A 26,202-nucleotide genomic window follows, 5' to 3' on the forward strand; every position below is an offset into this window, starting at 1 on the left:
GGTTTTTTTGAACAAGAAAAGGAAAAAGAAAATTGAAGGCCGAGAAAATAGAAACGCAAAGGCTGAAGTGAGTAACACGCGGGAGTAGAGAAATCTGTCTCTGTCTTAACACTCATCCCATCCCGAGAAGGCACTCTTCTGTTTCTCAACCTTGAAAGGTAAACCTTATTTCGATATTCGTCTATGATTCTCCCTTTCTCTCTTTAAGAATCAATGTTTGGGTCAAATCTGATTTCGCACAATTTTATGCTTTTGATTTCTCACGTTCTTCGAAATCACGATGAAACTCAGCTTTGAATCCTTTCTCTCATTATCACTGTTCACACGATGAAAACTATGCTATAAGTATGCCATGATAAACAATAGGGCGCCTTCTGTTGACCGTTTAGCAAAGATCATTAAAATTTGAATTTCGGCTGGGTTGATGTTAAATTTCACGTTTAATCAAATTTTGGAGCATTACGTCAAAGATTCAATGGGAACAAGCTGGGATTTATTATCTGTTTCAAGTTGTTGTCTTGTCCTATTTATGTTTGATAAAATGCTTTGAGGAAGAATTTTGATTAATTGTTTTTTTTTTTTTTTTTTTTTGTATAAGCAATATGAAGAACCAACACGGTTATGTGCCACCTGCTTACATACCTTTGGGGCAGTCAGATTCAGAGGCAGTGGATGTCTCTCTGCTTAGTACCAATGGATCAAACCAAATGCAGGCTCAGTGGTCTTCTGGCATCTGTGCTTGTTGCGATGATATGCAGAGTTGTATGCTACTTCCTTACTCTGTGACCTCATTTTAATACAAAGGTGCCTCTTGACTATGTTTATTTGGTTGTGTTGTGTCCTTGTTTCTTTGATCCTAATCACGTTAAGTATCTTCTATTTTAAAATATTAGAGTGTCCTGTTAATGATATGACAAAATCAAAATGGAATTGCCATTGTTGCTGTGTGACCCCGAGGTTTTAAGCTGGAGCTGTGCAATCAGCCACTGGCAAAACAATAGCAGGAGCATCATAGCAACATCCTGCCCCTTTTTTCTATAACAAAAGAAAAGGATCATGGCTGTGCCTTTACTGTAACATAGTGAGTTTCAAAATTCTTTTTTTGGGTTTTAACTTTTGTCATATTCATTTTTGTTAAAATCCTTTGTTCAACTTTTGAGGGTGAGCCTTGGCCCAATGGTAAAGTTTGTTGCCTTATGACCTATGAGTCATTGGCTCAAATCCTAAAAATTCTGCTTTCGGGAGGGTAAGGCTATGTACGTCTACCCTCCCATGACCCCACTTGGTGAGAAGCTTGTGCACAAGGCCATCCCTTTGTCCAACTTTTGTTATGAGGGTTCTGAATGTGGAAAATTCTCTATATTTTATGATAAAACTCTTTTATGCAAAATCATATGAAATCCTTTCTTTAGAATCTTGCGAGTTGTATTTTACACTGTATTCTTATTCTTTTATTTTCTATCAATCTTGGATGATTTTTATGTTATTTCTTTGGGTATGTATTTTAATACAACAATAAGGAGATCAGTTACAATTAATTGGCAACTCATGATCTTTTTTTTGTTTGTGGATTGCAAAAGATAGAAGTTTAAGACTATTTGCTGCTTTGCTTCTGTTGGTGCTAATGAGGTTGAGGGATTATATCACGGAAATCATAGCAACAAACTGAGAAATAAAAAAAAAGCAGCAGGGGAAATAATGAAGATTACGATGGAAAAGCTCTTTATTTTATTTAGGCATTATGTTAGCCTTTACATTGTGTTTGTTGTCTCGCCCATGTTAACAATATTAATTATGTGAACTCTCAACTCATTGAATTTGTGGTTGCTGACTAGAAAAATCTTTTAATTTATTGTGTTCTATTTCACGCCAGTTATTTGATATACACACAATAATAAGGGCATGGAGTAAGCAAAATGCACCAACATTTAGCTCCACAATTAGTAAAGAACTTTTTCTAGTAAAGAGCATGTTGGTTCAAAACTTCAAACATTTAAATTTAAATTTGCTACAAAAACTCTTGTTTTTTCTTTTATGATAGTATGCTATGTATCATCTAAAATGATTGGCTGCAAACTTTTATCATCTATGCAGGTTGTATTGGTTGTCTTTGTCCTTGCTTTCTCTTTGGGAAGAATGCAGAATTTCTGGGTTCTGGAACTTTCCTAGGATCATGTGTTACCCATTTTATATTATGGAGTGTGGTTAATACAGCCTGCTGCTTATTAACTGATGGCTTGTTTTGGGGATTACCGGGATGCCTTGTTTCATGTTATGCTTGTGGCTACCGCAAGGCTTTAAGGTCAAAGTATAATTTGCCGGTAATGCTATTACAACTATGCTTTGCATTAACTCTTATAACATTAATTTCCTTCTATTTTTCATTTTTGTTGTAGTGTTCCAAACTTTTGACTATTCTGTACAGCCACAGTGCCTGGAATTCAAGCTTTGTATTTAGCTATTGCATTGTTGATTTTCAAGAGACTAGTTAATGAAATTTAAATGAAATATTAAATAGTTCTTAACTGCAGGTTAATCAGTCTGTGTATTTGAAATACAACTCCTGGCACTTGGTTTTTCTAATGGATAAAAAAACTTTTTTGATGTGTTAATGGGGAAAGAACAAGAAATCCCCAGTTTTCTTCTGTTCGTTGAAAGTTGAAACAGAAGTAGCAACCCCAAAACATAATTAGAGACCAGTGAATTTAAAATGCATTTATTTTAAACGAGATAAAAATGAAAGAAAAGAGATTTTGTTTTCACTAATAAGATTTCTGCCTTCTGGTAGATCTATAATGCAGTTTGAAGGATGTTATGCCTCAAGTCCATTTGCCTGTGCTTTTCTGATTAAGGAATCAGCTATTTAAAAGATAAATTAAATATACTTTTGACTTGTTTATTCATATTTCACAGTACTCAAAGATAGTGAAAGGAAAGTTTCTTGATTTTGAGGAAGGCAGGTTTCTCTTGAAACGCTTCTAGTACTGTGAAACACCGCTAAACGAGCATTCACCTGAAGTATTTTCCCAGTTGCATAACAGTTCCTTGTGTCATAATAATCTATACTTCTTAATTTTCCTATGGTAGACAAATTTGGGTATTTTATGTGAATTGCCCAATCTAAAATTTTGGATGTCTCATAAAACAAATGTTGTGATGATTCTATGCTATAATGATGTTCTTGCCTTGTGTAGGAAGCACCCTGTGGGGATTTTGTTACCCATTTTTGCTGTCATCCTTGTGCCATCTGTCAAGAGTACCGTGAGATACGTGAAAGATCTGGGGATTGTGAAGCCACAGACTTGAAGCTAGCTGTAGTTGCAGCTCCGCCAATTCAGACAATGCAGTCTGATTCTAAGCAGTGATGCGGCTGCCATTCTCCCCCTGCACAATGACCGTGTATGATCTGAAGGGTTGCAAACTTGACTGAGGCCTGTGGTTCACTCTAAATTACACACTCCTAGTTAATGTAGTTATACTATAATACTGATGGTCGCGTTTTCTCAGTTTTACCTTTTTAATTCTCTTTTAGAGAAAGCTAGAGGAATATCACATAGCTAGTTGTAGTTGTACATGAAAAATTTAGTGCGTTTGATGCCTAGTTTACATTACCTTTTATTTTAGTGTCACCTTTACCCTTTATACTCTTGAAAGACAAGTGAAAAAACTTATGCCATGACATTACCTAATTTGTTAATGCGGGGATCATTGCTATGCCTCTCAGTGGGTAAGTTATTGAAGGTTACCGCTGTACCTTGTCCTAATTGAGATTCAAGAAACCTCCAAAGCTTTTAATAGTACAGGCATAACATTGAAAAGAATTCTTATAGAACAAAAGCTAGTAGGTTAAGACATTTTTGCGTTCATGTAAGAATTACGTAAATAACTTATATAGGTTTCTGTGGCATTTTTCATTGCAGTACTTGTTATACTATTGCCATTAGATTTTACATAAGATTCAACACGCAATCATTCAATAATAATCAATACGGTTAAATAGACGGTTATGCCCCAACAATCAATACAGTCCGACATTTTACAAAATTTACATTTTTTTAATCTATTACAGTATTTACATTTGAACAATAGGAAGAAGCAAATATACATGCCATGTGGATGAATTGTTGAGATCTATGATGTTATAAGAAATACATAACAAAACATCAATCTATCAAGATATTTATGAGATTATTCAGTTTAAAACTCAGGATAATCACTCTGTAATTATTCTGCCCTTATCAATATAATGAATGAGGAAACGTTGTTAGATGCTTTCCTACCTTATCTCCAAGTTCAACATATCCATACAACTGCATTGCACTGCTCACAAGAATTTGTGTGCTTCCTCAACTAAAGCAGTTAGACCCAAAGAATCCTCGAGCAGGTATAGTTTGACCTAGTTGAGGAATGAAGGTAGTGTGCTACCAATAGTCATACCAGCCATTGGGAGAAAGCAGGTGGTACGCTACCAATAGTCATTACAAGAGCATGTTGCATATTTGAAGCGGTGAAAACGGTTTGAATCTCTCACAACAATCTCCTTCTGAAATAGATATGATGCTAATTTCATGAAGTTGTGGCAATCCACACAAATACGAATATTCTTCATTATTTTAATGACATTCCCACCACAAGGCAAACTACCTTCGTTCATTATGGCAAATACCAATGCCATCTTCTCACTGTGATGAAACAATTGGTCTTCTTTGTGCTCCACTTCCGTGTCATACAAGGCTAAGCTAAGCTCTGGCACATAACCCATCTCTTTCAATTGTCCAATCACTATCTCAAGCCGGCTTAATATTGCCCCTCTGTTTGGATGATATTGACCACCAGAGCCAAATTCATGAACCTGCTTCCCAATCTCAACCCAGCTTAACCCAGGCTCTTTTCTCACTTTAAAGTCACTCATTTCATTCCTAATCAGGCCAGCTTTTGTAAAACTACCGCCAGAGGAATATATGTTTGACATTTGTACATATCCCAATGAATTGTTTGGTTCTAACTCTTTAAATTTATCAGCTGCTAATTTGGCCAAGCGAGTCTCGCCATGCTTCCGGCAAGATCCAAGTAATGAACTCCAAATCACAGAATCGGGTTTCATTGGCATTTTACGTATCAACTCCTCAGCCTCAAATATCTTCCCAGCTCGTCCATAAAGGTCAACCATGCAGGAATAGTGATCTAGTTGAGGAACAACACCATGATCATCAGACATAGAGTTAAACAATTTCACTCCTTCGTCAACAAGTCCAACATGACTGCAAGCTGAGAGAAGCGCGACAAAGGTTGCAGAATCAGGACAGACATTCATTTGCTGGAAGAGCTCCAGTGCATCTTTAGCTTGACCATGTATGGCATAAGACTTGAGCATTGAATTCCAAGAAACCAAATCATGGCAGCCCATTTCATTGAATACTTGTTCCGACAAAGCTAAGGAGCCACACCTCGCATAAGCATGCATCAAGGCATTACAAAGAACAGTATCTTCCTGAAACCCTTTTTTAATTACTTGTGAGTGAATAGCCATGGCATGTTGCTCAGTAACAAAGTAGGCGCAAGCTTTTAAAGCAATAGAGAATGTATACCAGTCTGGCAAATAACTTTGACGGTGAAGTTGGCAAAAAAGGAGGAAAGCCTGCTCAGGATCCCGTTCTGCAAATACAGAAATAAGAGCAGTCCATGACACAATATCCAGTTGGCTACTTGTATCATGGAATATTCTATAACAGTCGGAAATGTGTCCTCCAAGATTTGCATAGGATTTTATCAATGCAGTTACCACTTCAATTTCAGAAATAAGACCACTTTTAATAGTGAGACAGTGCAATTGAAAACATTTCCTGAGATATGTGTTAATGACATCAAAAGCACCACATTCATTTAGTGAAGAAAAGACACTAAGTAGTGTGGCACGATCAAACCCAATTCCATTGCAGTACATATGTGCAAAGAGGCAAATGGCTTTGTCCCCAAGTCCACGAAGTTGAAAACCTGCTATCATTGAATTCCAAGATACAAGATTACGGAACTCCATTGACTTGAACATGGTCCATGCATCATCCGGTGTCTGAGCATAACCTCCACCAAAACCAGAGCGCTTGCTATACATTGTAATAAGAGAATTTGCAACATATACATTGGCATCCAAAGAAATTTTCAAAGCAACTGCATGTACCTGCATGCCACACTTAATGTCATGCTCCTCACACGCGCTAAGCAAACTTGCAAAAGCAAATTCGTTGGGACGAAAGTGAGCCAGCAAGCCAGAGAAGAGGGAGAAACACTCTCTGACTAGGCCAGACTGGGCATGCCCCGAAATGAGAGCAGTCCAAGAAACAATATTCCTATGTGACATTTGATCAAATACGTAGCGGGCATAGGCTAAGTGGCCGCACTTGCAGTACATATTTATGATGTGATTGGTGAGAAAGACGTCATTTTGTATTGTGGGGTCTTTGTGAAGCACGTAATGGTGCAGAGTCATGCCATGTTGGAGGCACTTTTTCTGAGCACATGCATGGAAAAGAGAGGCATAGGTTTGAAGGGACAGAGAAGAGTGGGTGTAAAGAAGTGAAAGAGCTTCTTCAATGTTGCCTTGTGTGGAAAGAGCACGTATCTGAGCATCAATGTTTGTGGCTATGGTTTCTGGTTCTGCACTTGAACTACAAAGATTCCGCAAAAAACAACGTTTGAAAAACACATAACGCACAAGCTTTCTGGAGCATAACATCAATGCAGAGAAGTTGCTCGCACCCCCAAGTACCATCATGCCTTGTTTTGCAGACGTCGTTGTTTTATCGGTGACTGTTGACTCAGGCTTAATACTAATCTTTTTGGTGGATTCCTATCAGTGTCACTTACGGTACTTCTTTAATCATATTTAAATTTTATTTTTTGTTAGAAGTTAATTTCTTTAATTTATATTAAATAAACTAGTTCGATAATCCAATTAACAAGTAATTAATGAAAAATATTTCATAATAACATTTATGTTTTTTAGTTTAGTCAATGACTGGAATCTTTAGAATACAAATTTGGATCCTTAAAAAAGATACATATTTTGATTAAGGTTGCACAATTTAAAATCATGTTAAAATATTAATAACGTGATTTTAGATAAATATTTTCATATTTGGTTTTAAGTTCAAAATTTTGATTGTGAATCTAAATGCACATTAAAGTTGGTTACACATATCATATCATCAAGTGCACGTTAAATTCAAAGCAACTAACAGCTGTTTCTACATCTATTTGGTTTTTTTTACCTGAAAACATGAAATAATGTCATTGGATTTAATTCATCTCGATAAAATAGTACAAAATTCTTTATGGAAAGATTTCCCATTTACAACTAAGAATTACAGAATTATTCTGATTCCTATTTTCTATCCTGGTATATTAGGGATCCTAATCCTAACTATATACAATTAAAAGACATATTCTTACCAACAAAATATAATATGATTGATAGATAATTTTATTTCTTAAACACGTAATCATGTTCGATCCCTGACTCACTCTAGTCCTTAGCTTTCTGCTGAGAAACACCCTGATAAAAAAAGGGCAAATTCCTGAATTTTTTTAACGTTCCTAATTTTTACTTACACACATTTATAGGGCCAACAGATTCCTTGGATAGCAAAGCAAAAACGGATTCCTTGATGAATACGACGATCAATATCTCTGGGGGTATCCTGAGCTAACTTGACTTTCTTGCTCTTGAAATTGTCAAACCAATTTGTCTGAGTATCCCATATTCAATCGAAAGTTGGCACATCATTGCATCTTTTGCAGCCAATAACATTCTACTCTTTATTATCAATTCATCATGATCAATGAGCTGAAAAACCATCTTAGAATCATAAATGGATAGAATAAGCACCTATTTACAAACCCCCAAAACATCCTTCTCAATCCTTGTTTCATTTAAGCAGCTTTCACCCTTTAAGGAGACTGCCACACCCATGATGGAGATTCACCTCCTTAAGCTTCTAGAGATGACATCAACATGAACTGCTGCCCTTCCAAAACTGCAGACACAAGGATCCTTATTTTCATTGGAAAGGGAGGACATTGTAGAAAACCTCAATTTCCTTTCTTCAAACTGCTCTCCAGCAAACCAGTATATATCATCAAATCCAATAATATAAACAGTATAAAGCTCACCATGGGTTTATCAATAGTTGATCAATTTTTAGATGATCGATAACCAGTGATCAGCTACCACAGTCCCCGTTAATATATTTGTAATGAGTTCATTCGTTCAAGCACCATTAAAGCAACTTGTAACATCTGTCTAGCTTTTCTATCAGGAGTGCATCCATCATTCTCCATTTCCTTGTAAATAATGGGAACCTGACCATAATATTATCAATTTATCAGCATGAAATAGGCAACTAGATTTTACAGCCTGAGTTTCTTCCTTTTACTAAAAAGAAAATTGCATATTATCAGAAAACAATAAAAACAACTTTGTTTTGCAGAAGAAAAAAGACAATAAAATAATTGAAGAATTCACACTACCTCATCGAACTTTTTGGCCCTTATAAATGCCTTCATAAGTGTAGTGTAGGTGACCACATCAGGGCTAACACCCTTCATAAAGTTATAGCAATAGCATCAGGGACTTAAAAAATATTGCATTAATAGAACATAATGATGATATTTCCACTGCCAACTAGTAAGGCTTACACTTTCTTTTATATGATGATAAACAGACATTGCTTCCATATATCTTCCAGCATTACCAAATGCATTGATTAACATATTGAGCATGACAATGTTTGGTTCAATTCCCTCTGCTTCCATAATCTGCAGCACCATAATGACCTGCTCACACAAGCCCTGACAAGAAAACAAATCAGCCTTACTGAATACTTGCAATCTTAAAGAAGCAAAGCAATTAAGCATCTTGCTTTTTTCTTTTTCTTTCTTTTTTTGTTGAGCTACAAATGTAACAATCATATTATTTTTACCAGTTAGAGATTACTAAATCTGTAGCCAAGAGAAGAGTGGGAAAAAAATAGAAAGAAAAATTTAATGATATATCATTCTCTGCATTCCAAAAATTGCAAAATTACTCTTCCTAAATGGTCCAAAAATGTGACTCTTCAAAATTTATTTCATTATAACATTAACATTGTTGGTTATTATACAAATATGATACCAGAACATCAACTTTTAGAAGTTTATTTTCTTATATAAATAGTTATATCTAAAGGGAAGGTTGGACAAACGAACAAGAAAAATTAACATACCTGCTGAGCATAAGCATTTGCTAACACACAAAAAATGCTCGGTGAAACTAGCACACCTTCGGACTTTAGTGCTTGTACACACTCCCTGGCATTCTGAAATTTCCCATATTGTCCATATATATCAACCAAAACAGCATAAACAGCCCCATATTCTTTGTTTCCCCTGATTTTCATGCTTTCAAAATATTTCTTTATTATGCCCCACTTTCCCTGCTCCCCCATGCAGCTAATGATGGTGACAAAGATCTTAGGGTCTGGATATAATCCTTGCTCTTGCATATCAGTAAACAAATGAAAGGATTTCATGAAATCACCTTCTTTGCAGTGCCACTTAATGAGTGAATTCCATGTCACTATGTTTGGCCTCACACCTTCTTTTTGCATTTTCTTAAACAATTTCAACGCCTCGTCTAATTCGCCATATTTGCCAAAGGTATCAATAATACTGTTACAAATATGAATGTCTAAAGAAATCCCCCTCTCCCTAATCTCTTCCAAAACCTCTATTGCTTTCTTCCACATCCCATTGTCCCTATAAATCCCAACAACCTTGCTATACACAAATGAGTTAAGTGGAAACCCCTTTTGCTTCATCACATTGATTGTTGACCAAGTATCTTCCAACCTTCCAGCACCAACATAGTAATCCAGAAAGATCTGATATGTCTCTTTACTCCTCCATATGCCTGAGTAATCCATTTCCTTCAAGACCCCATTTGCAAGTCCTAACAGACCTTTCTTCAAAAACCCTCTAAGCAAACTGTTGTAAAAATTCAGTTTGGGTTTATAGCCATCACAAATCATTTCCTTGAACAACATATCAGCCTCTGAAGTCCTTCCAACATTTCCAAGGGCTTCAATAAGACAAGCATAAGCAGTGGAACTGAGGTGAAACCCCTTAGCTTCCATTTGAGATAGAAGAGACATAGCTCTGTCCAAGTCTCCTTCTTTGCAACATTCACAGATAAATTGGCTGCACAAATTACTGGAGAGTTCTTCATTTTCCCCAATATCAGGACTCTTAAAAAGCATTGTTTTGCTTTTGCTTTTGTTATCAAATTCTGAACCCACTTCTTTAACACCCTTGTTTCGAACCCAGCGATTGGGGAACTTAAGAAAGTTGGATTTTTTACTACATTGGGTAACAATTGCACGAGGGATGCGTAGAAGAGGGTTACCGTGATTGTATGACAATGAAATTTGCATAGAGCGGAAAACGGAGTGAATATCCATGCTACTATTGCCTTGTGCTGTTTCTGTTACAAACAAGTATCACACGGTTCAAATGCAAACAACATATTCTCGGAGAACAGAACCAAAGACAAAAGAACCAATGCCGGAAAATAAAATGAAATAAAAAAGATGCAAAGAAATTTATGGCTTGAAGGTTTGACGTTATCTTCGGAGTAATCTGAGCATTCCAGTTGCAATATCTGAACCCAGTCAAGTTGGTTTGTTTTGGAGCAGGTGGCCACTTTTCATTTATAGTTTTTATTTTATAAAAATTCAATATATTTAATGATAAAATAATAGTATTATATAATTAATTATTAACTAATAACATTTAATATTTATAAAAAAAAATTATTGGAAACAAATATTATTATCATAAGTTTTTTAAATTTGACTTTTACTGTTAATTTTTTTATAGACCATGATATTAATATCTTATGAACAATTTTATTGGAGTTAAATAGAATTATCGTAGATAAAAAAAAATTATTTAAAATGTTTAAAATTAAAACTTGAGAATTGAGGTATGGATTAAAATAAAATAATATCATATCAATTAATCCATACACTCTGTGTTATTAAAGAATTTGATGTCTCATGTAAACATACATTTTAAAACTTGAATAAAATATGATTTTAGTATTTCAATTATTGGAGATTTTGTTTTTAGTCTTTCTTTATTTTACTTTCTTTCACATTATTTGCTATTTTCTTATTATGACTAAAATAAAAAAAATAAAAAATTTCGAAACCAAAATGATTAAAAAAAATTTATATGGAATTCTGAAAGATGTGAATAAAAATTATTGAGTCATGTCATTCTATGATAATTCCAAAAAATTGGTATTGTTCCTCAAAGTATTGTTCGGTTTATCTTTTCATCCGTGTGAGTTTGAGAATTCAGTGACGCGAAGGATGTAGATCGCAAAAATTTTCTCTACATTGAGTACTTACTTGGCCGCGGCAACAAACAGCTTGATCAGCTTAGAAACCCTGGTACTGCTGGGTTATCTTCGTTGCAGCTTCATTTCTTCAAAATTAATTACTCTGACCCTTCAACTAAGGGTTAAATGCTTGTCATTAATTATCACTGCGTGAGATATTCGCAATTTATCAAGTCAAAACGATTGATATAAGTAATTGAGATGCTTACCTTTTTTTTGTCTAATAAAAGAAATCAGTTGCTTACTGTGGACTTGCGTTTGTTTGATTATGTATATTTCCCACATGAATTTCCCCATAACATATAGATTAAGAGAGCCAATGAATTCATTTGTGTTTGGGTCGGACAGGACTCCATTCAATGGATCCGTTTTTGATATCCAATACCAATTTCTCAAAAACTTCTGAGTATGTACGAATCCACTTTTGGATTATCTCAACTTGAGTTTAAGATTGGTCAAACATAATTTGGTATTGTGTTATGAACATGATTTCAAGTTTAAGACATAAGTTTCATTCAAGCTATTTCTATTTTTTTTTTTATTAATACTAAGAGGAATCATAATTTTTGTTCCATGTATCCCTTCAATAATATAACTCATAATTTTTGCATCTCTATACATGAGTTTTATTATGTCCGGTTAACTAGTATATCACTTGCCCGTATACTGCACATACAACAACTCATACAAACAAACAAAAAAATATTTTACTTAATTTTTTTGTAAAAATATTATAAATTTAACTATTTTGTAATGAATGACAATACAAAAGATGTTTTTACATGGATATTAAACTTATTTTGGTAATTACACGTCCAAAATCAATTTTGATTACTAATTTTCGAATATTATACACCATAATTAATTTTATAATATCTATTTTTCAAACAAAAAATCACATTAGTTCAAACTCACATTAATGTTGAATCAATTCTATAAAAATATGTTGATTCAAAATTTATTCTACAAATGCATTACTAAACTTGCACTTTACTAACATGGATATTTAACGCGGCCCATGCAAGTTAATGAATTCTGCAACCACTTTTAACCGCAATTTATGATTAACTTTAATAAACACTTTAGCACACTAATATATGAAATACAAAACCACGTTAGTACAAGGGACTCAAACTCACGTTTAGTCAAATCACAAGTAAAGGAACATGTATCAGCAAAGCTCAAATGGGAAAGTAAGGCATCATAATCTCGATTAATTTTTCTTTTGAATCCTTCGAGGAAACAACAGGCCAAGTGAACTTTGATTTTCAAGAAATCGTAACATCAGAGCACTCGAGCTAAGAAAAATTATATTTTGATGTTCATAATTTAAAGCAGTACAGAATACAGGAAAATCAATAGCAGGTTACACCGAAGGAGCCATCAAATTAGAGTATGCTAATACTAGGATGTGGTTAACATACAAAAACATTATCGAGGAGCACCATAAACTTGGGTGGAGTCGTATTGATAAGCAGCCGGCTGGGGGGACAATGTTTTGCCATACACAGCCGAAGCACTTGCTGGTACAGCTGCATAACCAGCTGGTTGCGTGTTAGACTGTTCATAACCAGTTTGAGTGGGAGTGGGTTGAACATAACCTGGCTGCCCACTTGGTTGGGCTGTACTATATGCTGGTGCAGCACCAGTGCTATAACCAGGATCTTGGGGTGCTTGGTAGCCATAAACTGCGTTGTTGGGAGCCGGCTGCTCAGGGTAACTTGGCTGTGAAGATGGATATGATCCATAACCAGTGGGACCAACCTGCGCATAACTGGCTGCAGGCTGGGCAGCAGGCTGACCATAAGTGGGTTGTGCACCAGGCTGGGTATAAGGTGGGCCAGATGCAGGTGGTGGGTGACTGTAGCCATCTGCAGCTGGTGCAGACCCATAACTTGGATATGCTGTTTGTGATGGCCCAGATACTGCATATGGGTATGGTTGTTGTGTTGGCATATTCGTGCCATATGACTGGGCAGGAGTTGAACCTTGATAAGGCATATCCCCTGGTTGAGTAGCTCTAGGGGGACCATAAGATTGTGGAGGCTGTCCCTGTGATGGCATGCCATATAATGGTGGCTTGCCATACTGCTGCGGTGCAGGGTAATTAGGTTGAGCAACAGCCTGAGGATAGGTTGATTGAGAATTTACATGTCCCCCATAAGAATGTTGAGTAGGAGCACGATTTTCATACTTTGACTCATCATATCCCTGTCCATAACCTTGTTGGGGAAGTCCTGCCTGAGAATAAGCTGTCTGATGACCATAATCCTGGCCTTGTGGCTGTCCATAGTTGTAATTCACCTGAGCTGGGGTTGGTACCATAGAAGGTACAGGGGAAGGACCCGCACCATGTGGGGGGGCTGAACTGGGAAGCTGTGTGGATGGTGGAGCTTCGGATAAATGACCCCCTTGTCCTCCATAATACTCATAACCACCATTATGTGGCGGTGGCCCTTGAAAGCTGTGGTGAGGCCTTTGCTCCCAACCAGAACCAAAGCTGCTTCTTGGAGCCATATGTTGAGGATAGTTTCCATATGGTGGAGGAGCATATGGTTGATTGTGAGAAGGATACGGCCCACGATGCTGGTAATCATATGCTGTTGGCTGGCCAAAATGAGAGCCCCGCTGACCCCATTGGGGTGGGCCACCAGATCCACGGGGTGGGCGATAGGCCTGCTGACCAAAGCCACCAGATGATGGCCTGACAGGCTATACAAGCAAAACACAAGGTAAAGTAAGTAAATAGGGAAATTTTCTTAAAACAGAATAATATCAGTATACATAGAGCTAAGCCAAAGTAACTTTTCATACCCATTTTGAGAAAACATTTAATAGCCATGATTAGTCATATTCAAAGCTAAAAGTAAAAAAAAATAAAAATTGCTTGGGAACTAACAGAATAGCATGCAGTAGGCTGTCAAAATAATGCAATATCCATAGCCTGTCGCATCATCAGGAGCTCGACCACAGTAGTTAATCAAGTAGACACTAACAAAATAAAATCACACCAAATGCTTGATGTTATCACAGGGAAAAAAAGATCTCACATCAGCAAACAAGTGAGGGAAAAGGAAGGAGCCTGACAATGACAAAGCAAAACTCATAATGCTCTATGAGCTAAATTTCAATCTATCAATTCAACAACTAACCAGAGCTAGCCAATCTTACAAGAGATGACACATTGAGGTTTAAATTCTGCCTCTTAACAACATATCAATGTGTTCTATTAAAAAATGTTTAAAACAGAATAAGGTGAAAACTGAAAACAAGAAATACCAAGTCGATATAGAAGGGACCACCAGTCACTAGATATTGAATAAGTCAATGTTACCTATAATCACTAATCCGTCATAAAAGTAAAGACAAGTACAGCCAAAAGGTAATGAAAATGCATGCTAAGATCAAACACAATATCCTTCCACTCTGTTATGAAGATCCACAAAAGCACACTAAGTTTTCAACATTCAAAATTCATTTTTGAATCAACAAACAAGGTTTCCTTGCCTTTCAATACTTACAACATCAATGTAGCATTCATCTAACATGCTAGCACTTTAAACCATGAGTATCATTAGGTTAAATATGTTAGAGAGCATGCAAATGAACACCATATACTGACACTGACCCCTGATCATACGACTACTTTAATTGCAATTTCCTCGACCTCAATAATCACCAGATGACATGAATTGCTTATTAAATATTTCTTAGTATAGAACTAGATAAAGAAACAAAAGAATACAACCCCAACACAGTTAAAATCATCAGACTCCATTACTTCACCAGGTATGACTCTTTCCTTCCAAAATCTCTCATGCAAATCACACAGCAGCTCTATTTGAGCACCAAGGCCAGCACAACATTAGTCTTACTGAATCATGATTTTTAAGTCTTGAAGCAATCTTACCAACCATTAAACATCCTGCAATCTGAGGTTTTAATGCCAGCCACCTCTCTTCAGTGGATGAAAGTGAATATGTTGTCTATGCTACATCAAGAAAGCAATGCTGACCCCAGGGAAAAGGCAATAGCCAAATCTGCATTTTTAAAGCCAACCAATTCGAAATTGGCACCTTCAAGAAAAATAAAACATTGCAACTGACATCTTGGTTCACATATACGATCTTCCTAGAAGATTTAATTGACCTTGGCATGGATTATTGATCAATTTCCAAACTCACGAACACTGTTTCAGGTGATCAATCTCACTTCTATGGCAGCAATTGATACAATACTTCCAAAATGGATCATACAGGCATTGAATACATGGGACACTTCCTTGAACACAATCATGATTTCAATTGCTTTCACAAACAATTGTGGAGTACCACTGAACCCAAATAGAACAAACATAAAAAAATATGAAGTTTTGTCTAGATCCCTATTATATACATGCACCCTACATGGAAAATGTCTAGATCCCGATTTTACATGGATAATTATATAATTAATCATTTTTTAGTAATTTGTTTATTTTGCATGATAGTTTCAAATGATGTGGTAGATAGACCTCATAATTATACAGAAAAAAATCAACATCAGTCACCAATATGAAATCTAGGCAAACTGGTGGTGCATACTTTCAAGTAAGAGCAAAGCATGGCATCCTTCCACATAGTACTTAGTATCATACCAACACCATAAGTGATAATCCAGAACAACAAAACTTTACAAGCAATGTGTCGTGGTATTACCCAATAACTCCACAGCAAACAAGACATAAACCTTAGATTTCCATTCAAAAAAAGAACTGGAAGTTGGCACAAAATATGGTTCTGGATGCAGTAATACAAGATAATCAGACTACCACAGGTCATGAAAAAAAAATACTACAATTTGTTCAGCCAAATTCAACGCATGCAAATATCTTGACATAAAATCACAACACACATATCAAAAGAATGCAGAATTGTGAGCATTAATATAAGAACTATACTAAACAGATAAGCACCAATGATATCTGAACTTTAAAATTGTGAAATTTCTCAGCATAAGCATGGATAGTCAAACAAACCTGATTCATGACCTCCTTTATCAATTCTTGTGCAATTTCAATTTGCCTCTTATCACCAGTAACTTGGACAGTCCTTTCTTTGGAATCATCCCCTTCTGGAAGATGTTGAGGTATCAACTAAAACATGAAAAAAGAACATCGTCAAAATACACAAGCTAAATTCAAAAGAGGAGAATGAAAGGAGAAAATATACAAGAATCTCATCAATCAACTCTCTCTCTCAAGTGCCAAACGCTTCTGTAATGTTTTAATTAAGATTAAATAGAAGAGATTATTAAATTATTAAAGGGGAGTTATCAATCCCATATAGTAAAACAAAGCAGCCACACCCAAAACTGCTAGGCTAGCAAGATGGTTGATATAATTCATTATACATGTACATAAATTCTAAAAAATAAAGAAAAATATCAAAAATTAAATACATACATAATCAGGATTCAAAAGTCAGTGTCAAGCTAAACACACAAAGCAATTACAACAGACATCAAGCAATAAAATAAGTTTAAGCCTCTAAGCTCAAAAGAAACTCAATGCACAAGAAACAAGTGTGAGCAACACTTCAGCAGAACAAACTTAAATTTCAAAAATAAGAATGATTTCCGGATGCAAAGGAAACCAGGAATCCCTTCATTATTATATTCTAATTTTAGCATCACAGAGAATCAAATAGTCATTATTATTAAATTTTTAAGCTTCAATATAAAGACCAATATTAGCAGCTTAATCCTTTTCCAATTTAGATCCTGCCTAAACCACACATGTTTAGTATAAAAATAAAAAGGTTCAAGGTAAACGATAACAACTACCTGGATGCGTGCCCCGGATTTGGTCTGCAGGCTTTTAATTGTTTCCCCACCTCTCCCTATGATTAATCCAACCTGCATAAAAGAAACCAATGTTACTCAATGTTTTATACATAAACATAAAACATGAAAAATAACCTTTAAAAGAAACTAGAATACATTATTAGTTTATCACCTTTTCATTTGGAACTTGTATCTGAATTTGTTCAGATCCCACGGTAGCTTGAGCAGGGGAGAGGCCTCGAGCTACAAGTGAAGGAGAACCCCCAGCATCAGCCTGTAGAATCTCAAAATGAAACAACAACATTGTAAGAATAAAAGCAAGAAAAAAGGGAACAGCAAGAATGAGAAAAAGATTGGATGTGATATCAAACCTCTGCAATCACAGCATTCATTAGTTTTTCTGCCTTATCAATACTTTCCAAACTTCCTATCAATTCCACAGACCTTGTTGCACAGAGAGGATCAGCATCAGCATCCCTCGTGATCTGAATCTTTGCACCTGAATTGTACTGCAGGTATCGTATAGTATCTCCAGCCTTGCCAATAAGTACACCAACCTGTGCATAAGTAGAATAAATCCATTAAAGGACTGCTCCCAATCCAAGATAGAAATTCCATTATACATTGATTAGAAAATAAGAAAGCTTCTGGAGAAGATGTAACAAAACTGTGACCAGTCAATAATATGATAAAGAACTGGGAATGGTATGCAGAGAAACCCCAGAACCAAAACAAGTTCAATAGAGGACCAGCTAAACAGGATTTTAAACTTTTAGCCTTGAAACACCTTAACACACACACCCTCATGCCCAAAACAGGAAATTTGAAGTGTGAAGTTTACAGAAATAGACATCTACAGTGGCCCAACATCAAGACTGGATAAACTTGAGGCTTGATACCATATTAGAAATGAATTGAACCTAACTCGACCCAAAAACTAGCTCTAGAGGAAGAGGATTCCCAGGTTTTGTAAAAGAGTATTTTGGCTATATTCCTATAGCTAATGTGAGGCCTCTTAACAGTATGAAGTTTAATTACAGAAGAAATACACATAATACATTTAGTGCTCAAACACTGATATACATTTTGACTAACATTTTCAAACTGAGTCCAATTCTAAAAACATGTTAGAGCCATACAAGCATATGCCCAACACATAACTGATACTAACATTATACAAAAGATGAAGTAAAACTACAAACCATGACAAAGGAAATTTCTCAAATGCATTGTGTTTGACAAAGATAAATGTTCAGTGGAACCCATAAAATCTAGTATTGACATATACATATAACATACTTGAGCCCAATAACATGCATCTAAGAGAATTGAAATACCTTGTTGTTAGGAACCTCAATTTTCCGTGTAGTTATTTCATCCCCAGATGTAGGTTGCTTTTGCCCAGAAGATGTATCTTGCTGAAAGCAAGTACAAGAAATTCATACAAATAATATTTTGGAGTAATATACAAATAGGTAAGAACAAATATGCTATTCAAATATCTAGGAATTCTTCACACAATAACCCACTTATTAGATCAACAGAAATTCAGAATCATAATCAACACCTTATTATAGGGAACTTCCACATTGTGCAAAGCAGTGTCAACTGAATTAGGTTGCTTGTCTCCAGAAGAAGCATCTTGCTCAGTTGAGTCCTTAGATTGTTGTTGAGTTTCTTTAGAAAGCTCCTCTGCATTTTCTTGTCCAGAGTCCTCTACGTGAGGTTCTTTGGCATCAGCTGGCTCGTTATTCTCAGCTGAAGTTTGTTCATTAGCAGTTGCCTCTGAATGATCTACGGATATAGTTTTATCATGCTCGGGAGTGACATTCTCCAGAGTGGATCTTTCCTCAGTCTCTTTTCCTGGCTCAGCAACCTGCTCATCTTGATGCCCATTTGTATTATTAGCTGTTGACACCAAAACCAAAGCATGATTAACACCTAAAGTTCTGTACAATAAAGTACCATGAGGAATGCTAGCAACATACTCTTTCTAATACACGCACTTATATTATAAGAAAAAAATGAGTGAGATTCATTAAACAAGGGTGTGTTGTTAGCATTTATCATAGTGTCATTGTAATATCAAACCATTTCTACTCTTTCTTTCTCTTTCCCGCCTAAATCCTATATCATCCTCGAGAATAGTGAAGAAAATAAATTATTATTATTATTATTGCGAGCATTGCAAAAACACGAATAGTTGAGATGGACAATAACAGTACCGAGGCCATCCTGGTGGTCGTCGAGGCGGAGGCGCTTGTTCTCGGTCTCGGCGGAAACCGCGGCATCGGCGTTCTCGGCGTCGGAGATGGAGATGGAGTTGGCATTAGATTCGGTGTTTTCGGGTTGCAGATCTTCGAGCTTGCGTTTGTTATCAGAGGGAACGGGGCTGGCAGCGGGTGCCACAACTTCTTCCTCCGCCATGAACTGTGACTGTGAATGAGAAGCGCGCGCGCAGAGAGGGAAATGAGTGAGTGAGTTCGATCGAGAGGAACAGATATTTTTTGTGTCAGTGCCACTGGTTCTGATTTTAGGGTTACGACCTACGCACCCCAGTCGCACCCTTGGGTTTAGTACTACTACCCATCTATAATCTACTGTGCTATCAATCTATCTTGCCTATTGGGCTTTTTCTGTTGTTAATGGGGTCCAGAAAATGCAACAATTCTATGGGTTTGAGTCCTTTTATTTTTCCTTTTTGCAAAACTGAATTATTTTTGTGAATTTTTATTCTATTAATCTTATATACAATGTTTTCTTTAAGTTTAGATATATTTTTAGTCTCTTAAATTTACACCAATCTTATCTTTGGTCTTTCAAATTGAAAATTATTTTTTTCCCCACAATTTAAAAAATAATAATAATCTCTCTTTACATAAGTCGTTAGTTGTTAATATATGATAAATAATGTAATTTTGGAAAATCAATGAAATTTTTTTAATTATCATAATTTGGTTGTGTTAAAAAATACCATAATTTAACTTATAATTAAAATTTATATATTTTTTTGACGGTTATAGACCGCCAAAATCTAGAGAGTAAAAAAAAATCATATTCTCAAACAAATTAGTTACACCACAATTTAGATACCAAACAAATCAAATATTCAGATCCTTACTTTTTTTCCTTTGATTTTATCAAAACCTGAAATCCATTGGAAAAGAAAGCAAACAAGAGGGATCGAGGATGAACATTCCAAGTGTTTGGTTGAAGAAGATCTGAGAAGGAAGGGAAGGGGTGAGAATGATGGAGATCGAGTGCAGGGTTGAAACCACGACGTTGTTGTGGAGGTTTGTCTTCACAAGAAGGAGTGACATGATAAAAGAATCTCCTAGACATATTATTAAATAAATCAAAAATGATAAATTGATAAAACTACTCCTAATTTAGTTCATTTTGATGGTTAATTAAGGAATCTTTTACCTCAACACATGTTATGCATTTCATGTGTACATTCACATCTCTTGTATACCCACTTAGCTCCCTAATGTTCAGATAAAAAAAATAATAGGTAAAATAAAATGACAAAAGGAAAAAATAACAACCATAAAACCTTACCACAGCCTCACTGCATCTGACTACCGATATCATCCTTCAATCATCATGCATCGTGCTTCATAACTCATAAGCATGCTGCATTTGCTGTAAAACTGTAAGGCATGACTGTGCAAATGTTTGATTTCGTTGTATGTGATTGGTGAGCTTCAGTTCAATGCAAGGATGTTCTGTATAGCTGTAAGGTATGACTGCTTTGATTTCACATCTGCATTTACTCTTGCAGATATTCGTGTTTCTTTTTCTATTTTGTCTGTGTTTGCACCAGTTGTCCTCTATTTTTCACTTTTATTCCTATGGATTTGGTGTACCTAACTTGTCTAGATTTTCACTTATATGAATTATATTTGACTTTCTGTTTCTATTATTAACTATCTTTAATCAAAATTTGTTTCATCATAAAAGCATGGGAGGATCAATTGCTGTGCATGTTGCTGCAAGGAGATCATTGTCCACCTTGGCTGGGTTGCTTGTTGTGGATGTTGTAGAGGTTGGTTTCTATAGTTAATTTCCATTTTGCTTTCCATGGTTACTTATTCATCATTGGCAAAGAAATGTTAATTGTGTGAAGAATTTCAGGGAACAGCAATGACTTCACTAATTCATATGCAGAAAATCATATCAAGCAGGATGCAACATTTTTCAAGCATTGAAAAAGCTGTAAGCTCTGGCTCTAGCCTCTATACCTTCTTTCATCTGCATTTCAAGTCTTGTGTAACCTGGTCTAGACAGCTATTTTTGGTTTCGATCTTATTTATTTTCTTTGCATTTGTTGTCATTTATTAAAACATTCTTTAAATATTTAGTTTTGCATGTCACCGTAATCCTAATTTATTATACACTTCTTGAATATTGGGTCCTGTTTTAGAAGTGTCCCAGAAATTGATGTTTGAAACTTTAAATTTTTTTATTGAAAGATCTTAACAAAATTTTAATATAGTAATTATTTTTAATGATAAAAGAGGCCAGATTGCTGTAAATTGTCAATTTTTTAACTAGAAATAATAATTTAACAGCTTCATGGCAAGATAGTACTAGTTAGTGCACAAGGTGCATGGTTGTCCATGGTGTAGGAGCCATGTGCCTGGAGGCAAGAACCAAGCACACCAAAAGTGTTCATTTGTGGAAGGTCTTGAACTAGAAAAAAAAAAGTACGTAGAAACTGATAATGAGTACCTTTGGCTGTTATAACCATAGCTTAAATTTACCAGCATTATTGCGTTAGTACATGCCAAGTGGTTTTGCTTTATTTTATTTTATTTTATATGATCTGTCTCTGCCACGCACCGGCCAATTGCATACCATAAGTGCAAAAACATCAATTGAGAATTTGTTGAGGAGGCATTTATTGCGTGTCATATGGCTGTCTTAACATATGTACCTACGTAATGTAGTTTTTGATAGTATGCTATAGGTTTAAGTGATGCTTCATTGTTGTTTCATTTATTCTGGTGAATTTTGACTCGAGTTGAAAATGCTTCCGTGCAGATTGAATGGAGTGTCAGGGGTGGCTCTTTAAGAAATATTGATTCTGCTCGTGTATCAATCCCTGCCACATTAAAGTATGATGATTCAAAGAAATGGTTAGTACCACTCTTAGCCTTTCAGAATATCGGTAGAATAATTCAAACTATAAAGTTGTTCCTTTATCCATTCTAAACAAGCCGGTTGCGTAGACTTTTAGTTTTAGTTTTATGCTTGATGTTGCAGCTATCTTTACCGAACTGAGCTGGAAAAGACTGAACAATATTGGAAAGGCTGGTATGTTTTATCTTATTTTCTCAAGCTCACTGCTTTGAAACCAATGGCTTTCTATGTGTTCTAAGTAAGAGGTAGACTGTTTGGGGCTTCACTTGTGATTGTTTTTGGATAATTGCCTCACACTGCATGTAAATGGATTTTGTCCATGGGTCTTTATACAGAAACAATCACATAAAACAATGACTATGGGCTCTTTCTTTCCACAGTTTGTTTTTTTGGTTTAATAATTGTATGTTGATATACTTCCTTGTAATGCAAAACATGATTACTTGATTCTAAACAGAGAACTAGGCTAAATTTGTCATCAAATTGAAAATAACTTTTATGGTATCTTTATCATCCCATTAAACAGTTTATAATTTTTCTTACAGGTATGAAGGCCTCTCAGATAAATTTTTGTCATGTCCCGTTCCAAAGCTGTTGTTATTAGCAGGAACAAGAATGCCCAGTTGGATGTGTGGTGAGTGGTCACACAAGAAAGGATAAGATACAGTGTAAGACGAGATATTGGTATGACACTAATTGATGAAAGGGTAACAGAAAATCGGTAAAGTTGATTGGACATGTACATAGGCCGTTGGAAGCACAGGTGAGGAGAGGAGATTGCATGGTTGTTAGTCCTGTGAAAAGGGGGAGAGAGTCGAAGAAGGACATTGGAGGAACAAGGAAGTCGTTAAGAGAGATCTAATGGTGAATAATACCTCTAAAGATTTGGAAACGGTGTTGTGTGATCAAGTAGCTGACTTCACTTAGTGGGATAAGACTTTTGTTGTTGTTTTTTAATTAATTTCTATAACTCAAATACATAATCTTGTAAATGGTAGCTGTCTAAATATCTTTCAAGATTATTTTTTCTCCTTGCTATAGATCAATGAAGGAACATGGATTCAGTATTTCTCAGTATGTTGATTGTCATGCACTAGTATCATCATAAAATATGTCCCACACTCTGATTCTTCTTTTCTTCTTTTTCTCTGTTCGTTTGTTACAATATGTAATGGAAGCATTTATGAACATAATTTTGAATTCATAATAAAATTTATGGCAATAAGAAAATTTGATCTATGTTCTTCGTTTAAATTAAAATTTAGGTCACCCTCAGCACCAAAATGTAGATTGTAAGTTTATGTATTTTAGGAGAACAAGAAGGATTTATATAATTTTAATATGAGGGTGGTAATCTATGATTGGGACACTGATATGAACTTTTTAAAGGAATAATTTGAGCATATATAGCACTGCATATTGTGTTATTTTGTTTCTCCTATTGTTTCTCTCTGAGAGTATATTTGGATGAGACAATTTAAAATTCTAAAGGATTTTAAATTTTGAGAATTTTAAATGCTTCAATTTAAATTTTTTTATTTTTAAAATTTTGTGTTTAGATACAATCTTTCCCTTTAACAATCACAAAATTACCATCAAATAACAGCCCTAGCTAGATTTCAGCTACTTGATCGCGACGTCATTTTGGTCGAGGAAGCTGCGGTAGACGGAGCCGAAGCCTCCCTCGCTGACAAGGAGGGCTCAACTGAAGGCGTGTGTGGCGGATTTCAGGTCGGAAAAGGAGAAGAGATGGAGATCATTGGCACAACGCTGCGCCAAGAAGTGGTGGAAGTCCACCGTGTCGGAGAACTCCGTTGACTCGGAGTCGAAGTGGGAGCGACTGTTGCTGCGCGTGTCCATTAGGCTCAGCGAACAAGCCCATGACACGCGTGAGGTAGAGCCGCCGTGCGAACTCGCCGCCGCTCCTCCCCCCACGAAATCCTCATCTTCTCCGTTTGAGAAATAGAAACACTTCATTTTCATCAGAAGAAGAACATTCCACACAATAAAATTGTTACTCAATGTTTCATTGTTTGTTTCAAAATTAGACAGAGGAAGATAATTGCCACTTAGGGGGGCTGACCGGCTCACCGTCGTGGCTTCCGCGGCTGATTTCAAATGGTTGCTACTACTGCGGAGAATGACGAACCAAAGAGAGGAAAGTGTTCAAGAGTCAGGTTACTGAATTTTCAAATTCACTCTCTAGAAGATAGAATTTGAAATTTTATTCTTTCAACTAACTAAAATTCCTTTTAAAATTCTAAAATTTTGAATTCCTTTTATTAAAATATCCAAACGGTTACTTTCAATAAAAAAAATTAATTCCCTATAAAAATACATTACCTAGTTAAATTATCCTATCCAAACATACTCTCAAAGGTCGTGAGAAAATGGAATTGTTCAATTGTAGTTCTGATATTTTTTTCTAACTATTCCTGTAACAGGTCACACAATTGGTCAAATGCAAGGGAAGTTTCAAATGGCAGTTGTAAGGCATACAGGGCATGCTATTCAGGTTTGTACTAGTCATGTCTCGTTCTGCATTCATTATGTTGTTTCTGGTTTTCTTCTCTAATTTGTAATATAACAATTTATACCCTAATATTTTTAGGAAGATGTACCTGATGAATTTGCAACTCTGATTGTCAACTTCATTTCTCGTAACCAAATAGGCCCTCATGAAATTGAGGTATTTCTCTTGCTGATATCTTTACAACCGTCCTCATTGTACGGTGTGCTTGACCTTTAAATAGATGTTTTAGATTTAATTTGATTATTGCACCCCTTAGTATTTGGTTCGTATGATTCTTGATAATATTATTTTGCAGATACCTGGCCCACGCAAGCCAGCCTTTTCAAAACCTTGAATCTGGTGTTCGATAGACCAAGAATGACCACCACTGCGAGATGATGATGGTGATGGATTTCTTACTTTGGCATTCCTTTAGTTTTAATATTATTTTGTATGGCTCTATGTTTTGATGGAGGAGGAGGGTAGGTGAAGCGACAATATTTCAGACTATTATCAAATGTAATGAGCAGAGAGAAAGATGGGATTGGACATAGATTTGCGCTCATAGCTAGCCAAGTTAGTGCCTCCATCAATGTTATCCTTGGTTGTAAAGTTTAGGCATCTGGTGTTTAAAGCAGGGAATACTCCCGAAAAGGCAAGCCATGAAAAAAATGGTGAGCATCACAATTTTTTGCTTCCTAATAAAAACATCTTCACTATAAGTTTATTAACGAATGTCTTAAGAAAAAAAATTATGCATCTAGGAAGAAATGTTAATGCGATGTGATTTTAGTTCTCACTTTATCTAAAATAATAAAGATGATACCAAATTTGGGTTTCTAATTTTATTATTTTTTTACTAAATTATCCTTTAACTGTACACATTTTTATTTTTTGTTTCTAATATTTTTTTAAAAATGGACACTATTTCCTTGCATTTTTATGAATATTGGTTATTAATAACAATAACCTTAAACTAATACATATATGAATGTACAATAAGATACTATTACAGTATATTAAATTTAATGTCTTCATAATATATATATATATATGGGCATGTCGTGCCTGTCTTTCTGCAAATAAGATATAATGGAGTTTTTCAAAAGCCCTCGACTTTATGGTTAATTGTTGAACAAATTTCTTTTGGTTGTCTCAGATGAAGTTAAAAAATAAGACAAATTTTAGCACCACATTCATCTTCTAATCCTTTTGTTCATGCGGATACAAATATTTGGACATTGAAATTGTCCGATGTCCATGATGAAGGTTGCTCATAACTCAA

The 26,202-nt window shown here is 35.6% G+C and overlaps 5 protein-coding genes across 10 annotated transcripts; 2 read left to right on the top strand and 3 right to left on the bottom strand.

Moving 5' to 3' along the window:
* Window positions 1–32: 32 nt before the first annotated feature.
* Window positions 33–3,800, top strand: LOC114366921 (protein PLANT CADMIUM RESISTANCE 10-like). Of its 2 annotated transcripts, none has more exons than XM_028323961.1 (4): window positions 33–158; window positions 599–762; window positions 2,095–2,321; window positions 3,195–3,800. In XM_028323961.1, the coding sequence occupies exons 2-4, from the start codon at window positions 603–605 to the stop codon at window positions 3,363–3,365; spliced, it is 558 nt and encodes a 185-aa protein (XP_028179762.1). In that variant the 5' UTR covers window positions 33–158; window positions 599–602; the 3' UTR covers window positions 3,366–3,800. The 2 variants fall into 2 exon arrangements, with proteins under 2 accessions (XP_028179762.1, XP_028179770.1); XM_028323969.1 differs by lacking the exon at window positions 33–158 and adding an exon at window positions 169–509.
* Window positions 3,801–4,034: 234 nt separating this feature from the next.
* On the bottom strand, window positions 4,035–6,856 carry LOC114366914 (pentatricopeptide repeat-containing protein At1g71420-like). The gene has a single exon (XM_028323950.1). The coding sequence runs from the start codon at window positions 6,770–6,772 to the stop codon at window positions 4,466–4,468; it is 2,307 nt and encodes a 768-aa protein (XP_028179751.1). The 5' UTR covers window positions 6,773–6,856; the 3' UTR covers window positions 4,035–4,465.
* Window positions 6,857–7,300: 444 nt separating this feature from the next.
* LOC114366935 (pentatricopeptide repeat-containing protein At5g42310, chloroplastic-like) lies at window positions 7,301–11,620 on the bottom strand. Of its 4 annotated transcripts, none has more exons than XR_003657087.1 (5): window positions 9,261–10,702; window positions 8,695–8,847; window positions 8,527–8,598; window positions 8,170–8,358; window positions 7,301–8,033 (listed from the first exon to the last, which is right to left on the bottom strand). XR_003657087.1 is itself a non-coding variant. In XM_028323989.1 (5 exons), the coding sequence occupies exons 2-5, from the start codon at window positions 10,491–10,493 to the stop codon at window positions 8,239–8,241; spliced, it is 1,578 nt and encodes a 525-aa protein (XP_028179790.1). In that variant the 5' UTR covers window positions 10,494–10,516; window positions 11,448–11,620; the 3' UTR covers window positions 7,301–8,238. The 4 variants fall into 4 exon arrangements, 3 of the variants coding, with proteins under 3 accessions (XP_028179790.1, XP_028179796.1, XP_028179778.1); XM_028323989.1 differs by adding an exon at window positions 11,448–11,620 and having other exon boundaries at window positions 7,301–8,358; window positions 9,261–10,516; XM_028323995.1 differs by having other exon boundaries at window positions 7,301–8,358; window positions 9,261–10,516; window positions 10,655–10,706.
* A 1,003-nt stretch (window positions 11,621–12,623) lies between these two features.
* LOC114366952 (far upstream element-binding protein 2-like) lies at window positions 12,624–19,839 on the bottom strand. Of its 2 annotated transcripts, none has more exons than XM_028324016.1 (8): window positions 19,486–19,839; window positions 18,828–19,168; window positions 18,598–18,678; window positions 17,632–17,817; window positions 17,433–17,534; window positions 17,261–17,332; window positions 16,455–16,571; window positions 12,624–14,149 (listed from the first exon to the last, which is right to left on the bottom strand). In XM_028324016.1, exons 1-8 carry the CDS (start codon window positions 19,685–19,687, stop codon window positions 12,869–12,871), a joined length of 2,382 nt encoding a protein of 793 aa, XP_028179817.1. In that variant the 5' UTR covers window positions 19,688–19,839; the 3' UTR covers window positions 12,624–12,868. The 2 variants fall into 2 exon arrangements, with proteins under 2 accessions (XP_028179817.1, XP_028179809.1); XM_028324008.1 differs by having other exon boundaries at window positions 17,258–17,332.
* A 1,385-nt stretch (window positions 19,840–21,224) lies between these two features.
* LOC114405933 (protein phosphatase methylesterase 1-like) lies at window positions 21,225–25,592 on the top strand. The gene is made up of 9 exons (XM_028368463.1): window positions 21,225–21,308; window positions 21,398–21,478; window positions 22,307–22,401; window positions 22,529–22,579; window positions 22,951–23,027; window positions 23,246–23,248; window positions 24,850–24,920; window positions 25,017–25,094; window positions 25,234–25,592. The coding sequence occupies exons 1-9, from the start codon at window positions 21,225–21,227 to the stop codon at window positions 25,270–25,272; spliced, it is 579 nt and encodes a 192-aa protein (XP_028224264.1). The 3' UTR covers window positions 25,273–25,592.
* Window positions 25,593–26,202: the final 610 nt, after the last annotated feature.

The sequence above is a fragment of the Glycine soja genome, chromosome 1 (assembly GCF_004193775.1).
Source record: "Glycine soja cultivar W05 chromosome 1, ASM419377v2, whole genome shotgun sequence".
In the NCBI taxonomy this organism is placed as follows: Eukaryota; Viridiplantae; Streptophyta; class Magnoliopsida; order Fabales; family Fabaceae; genus Glycine; species Glycine soja.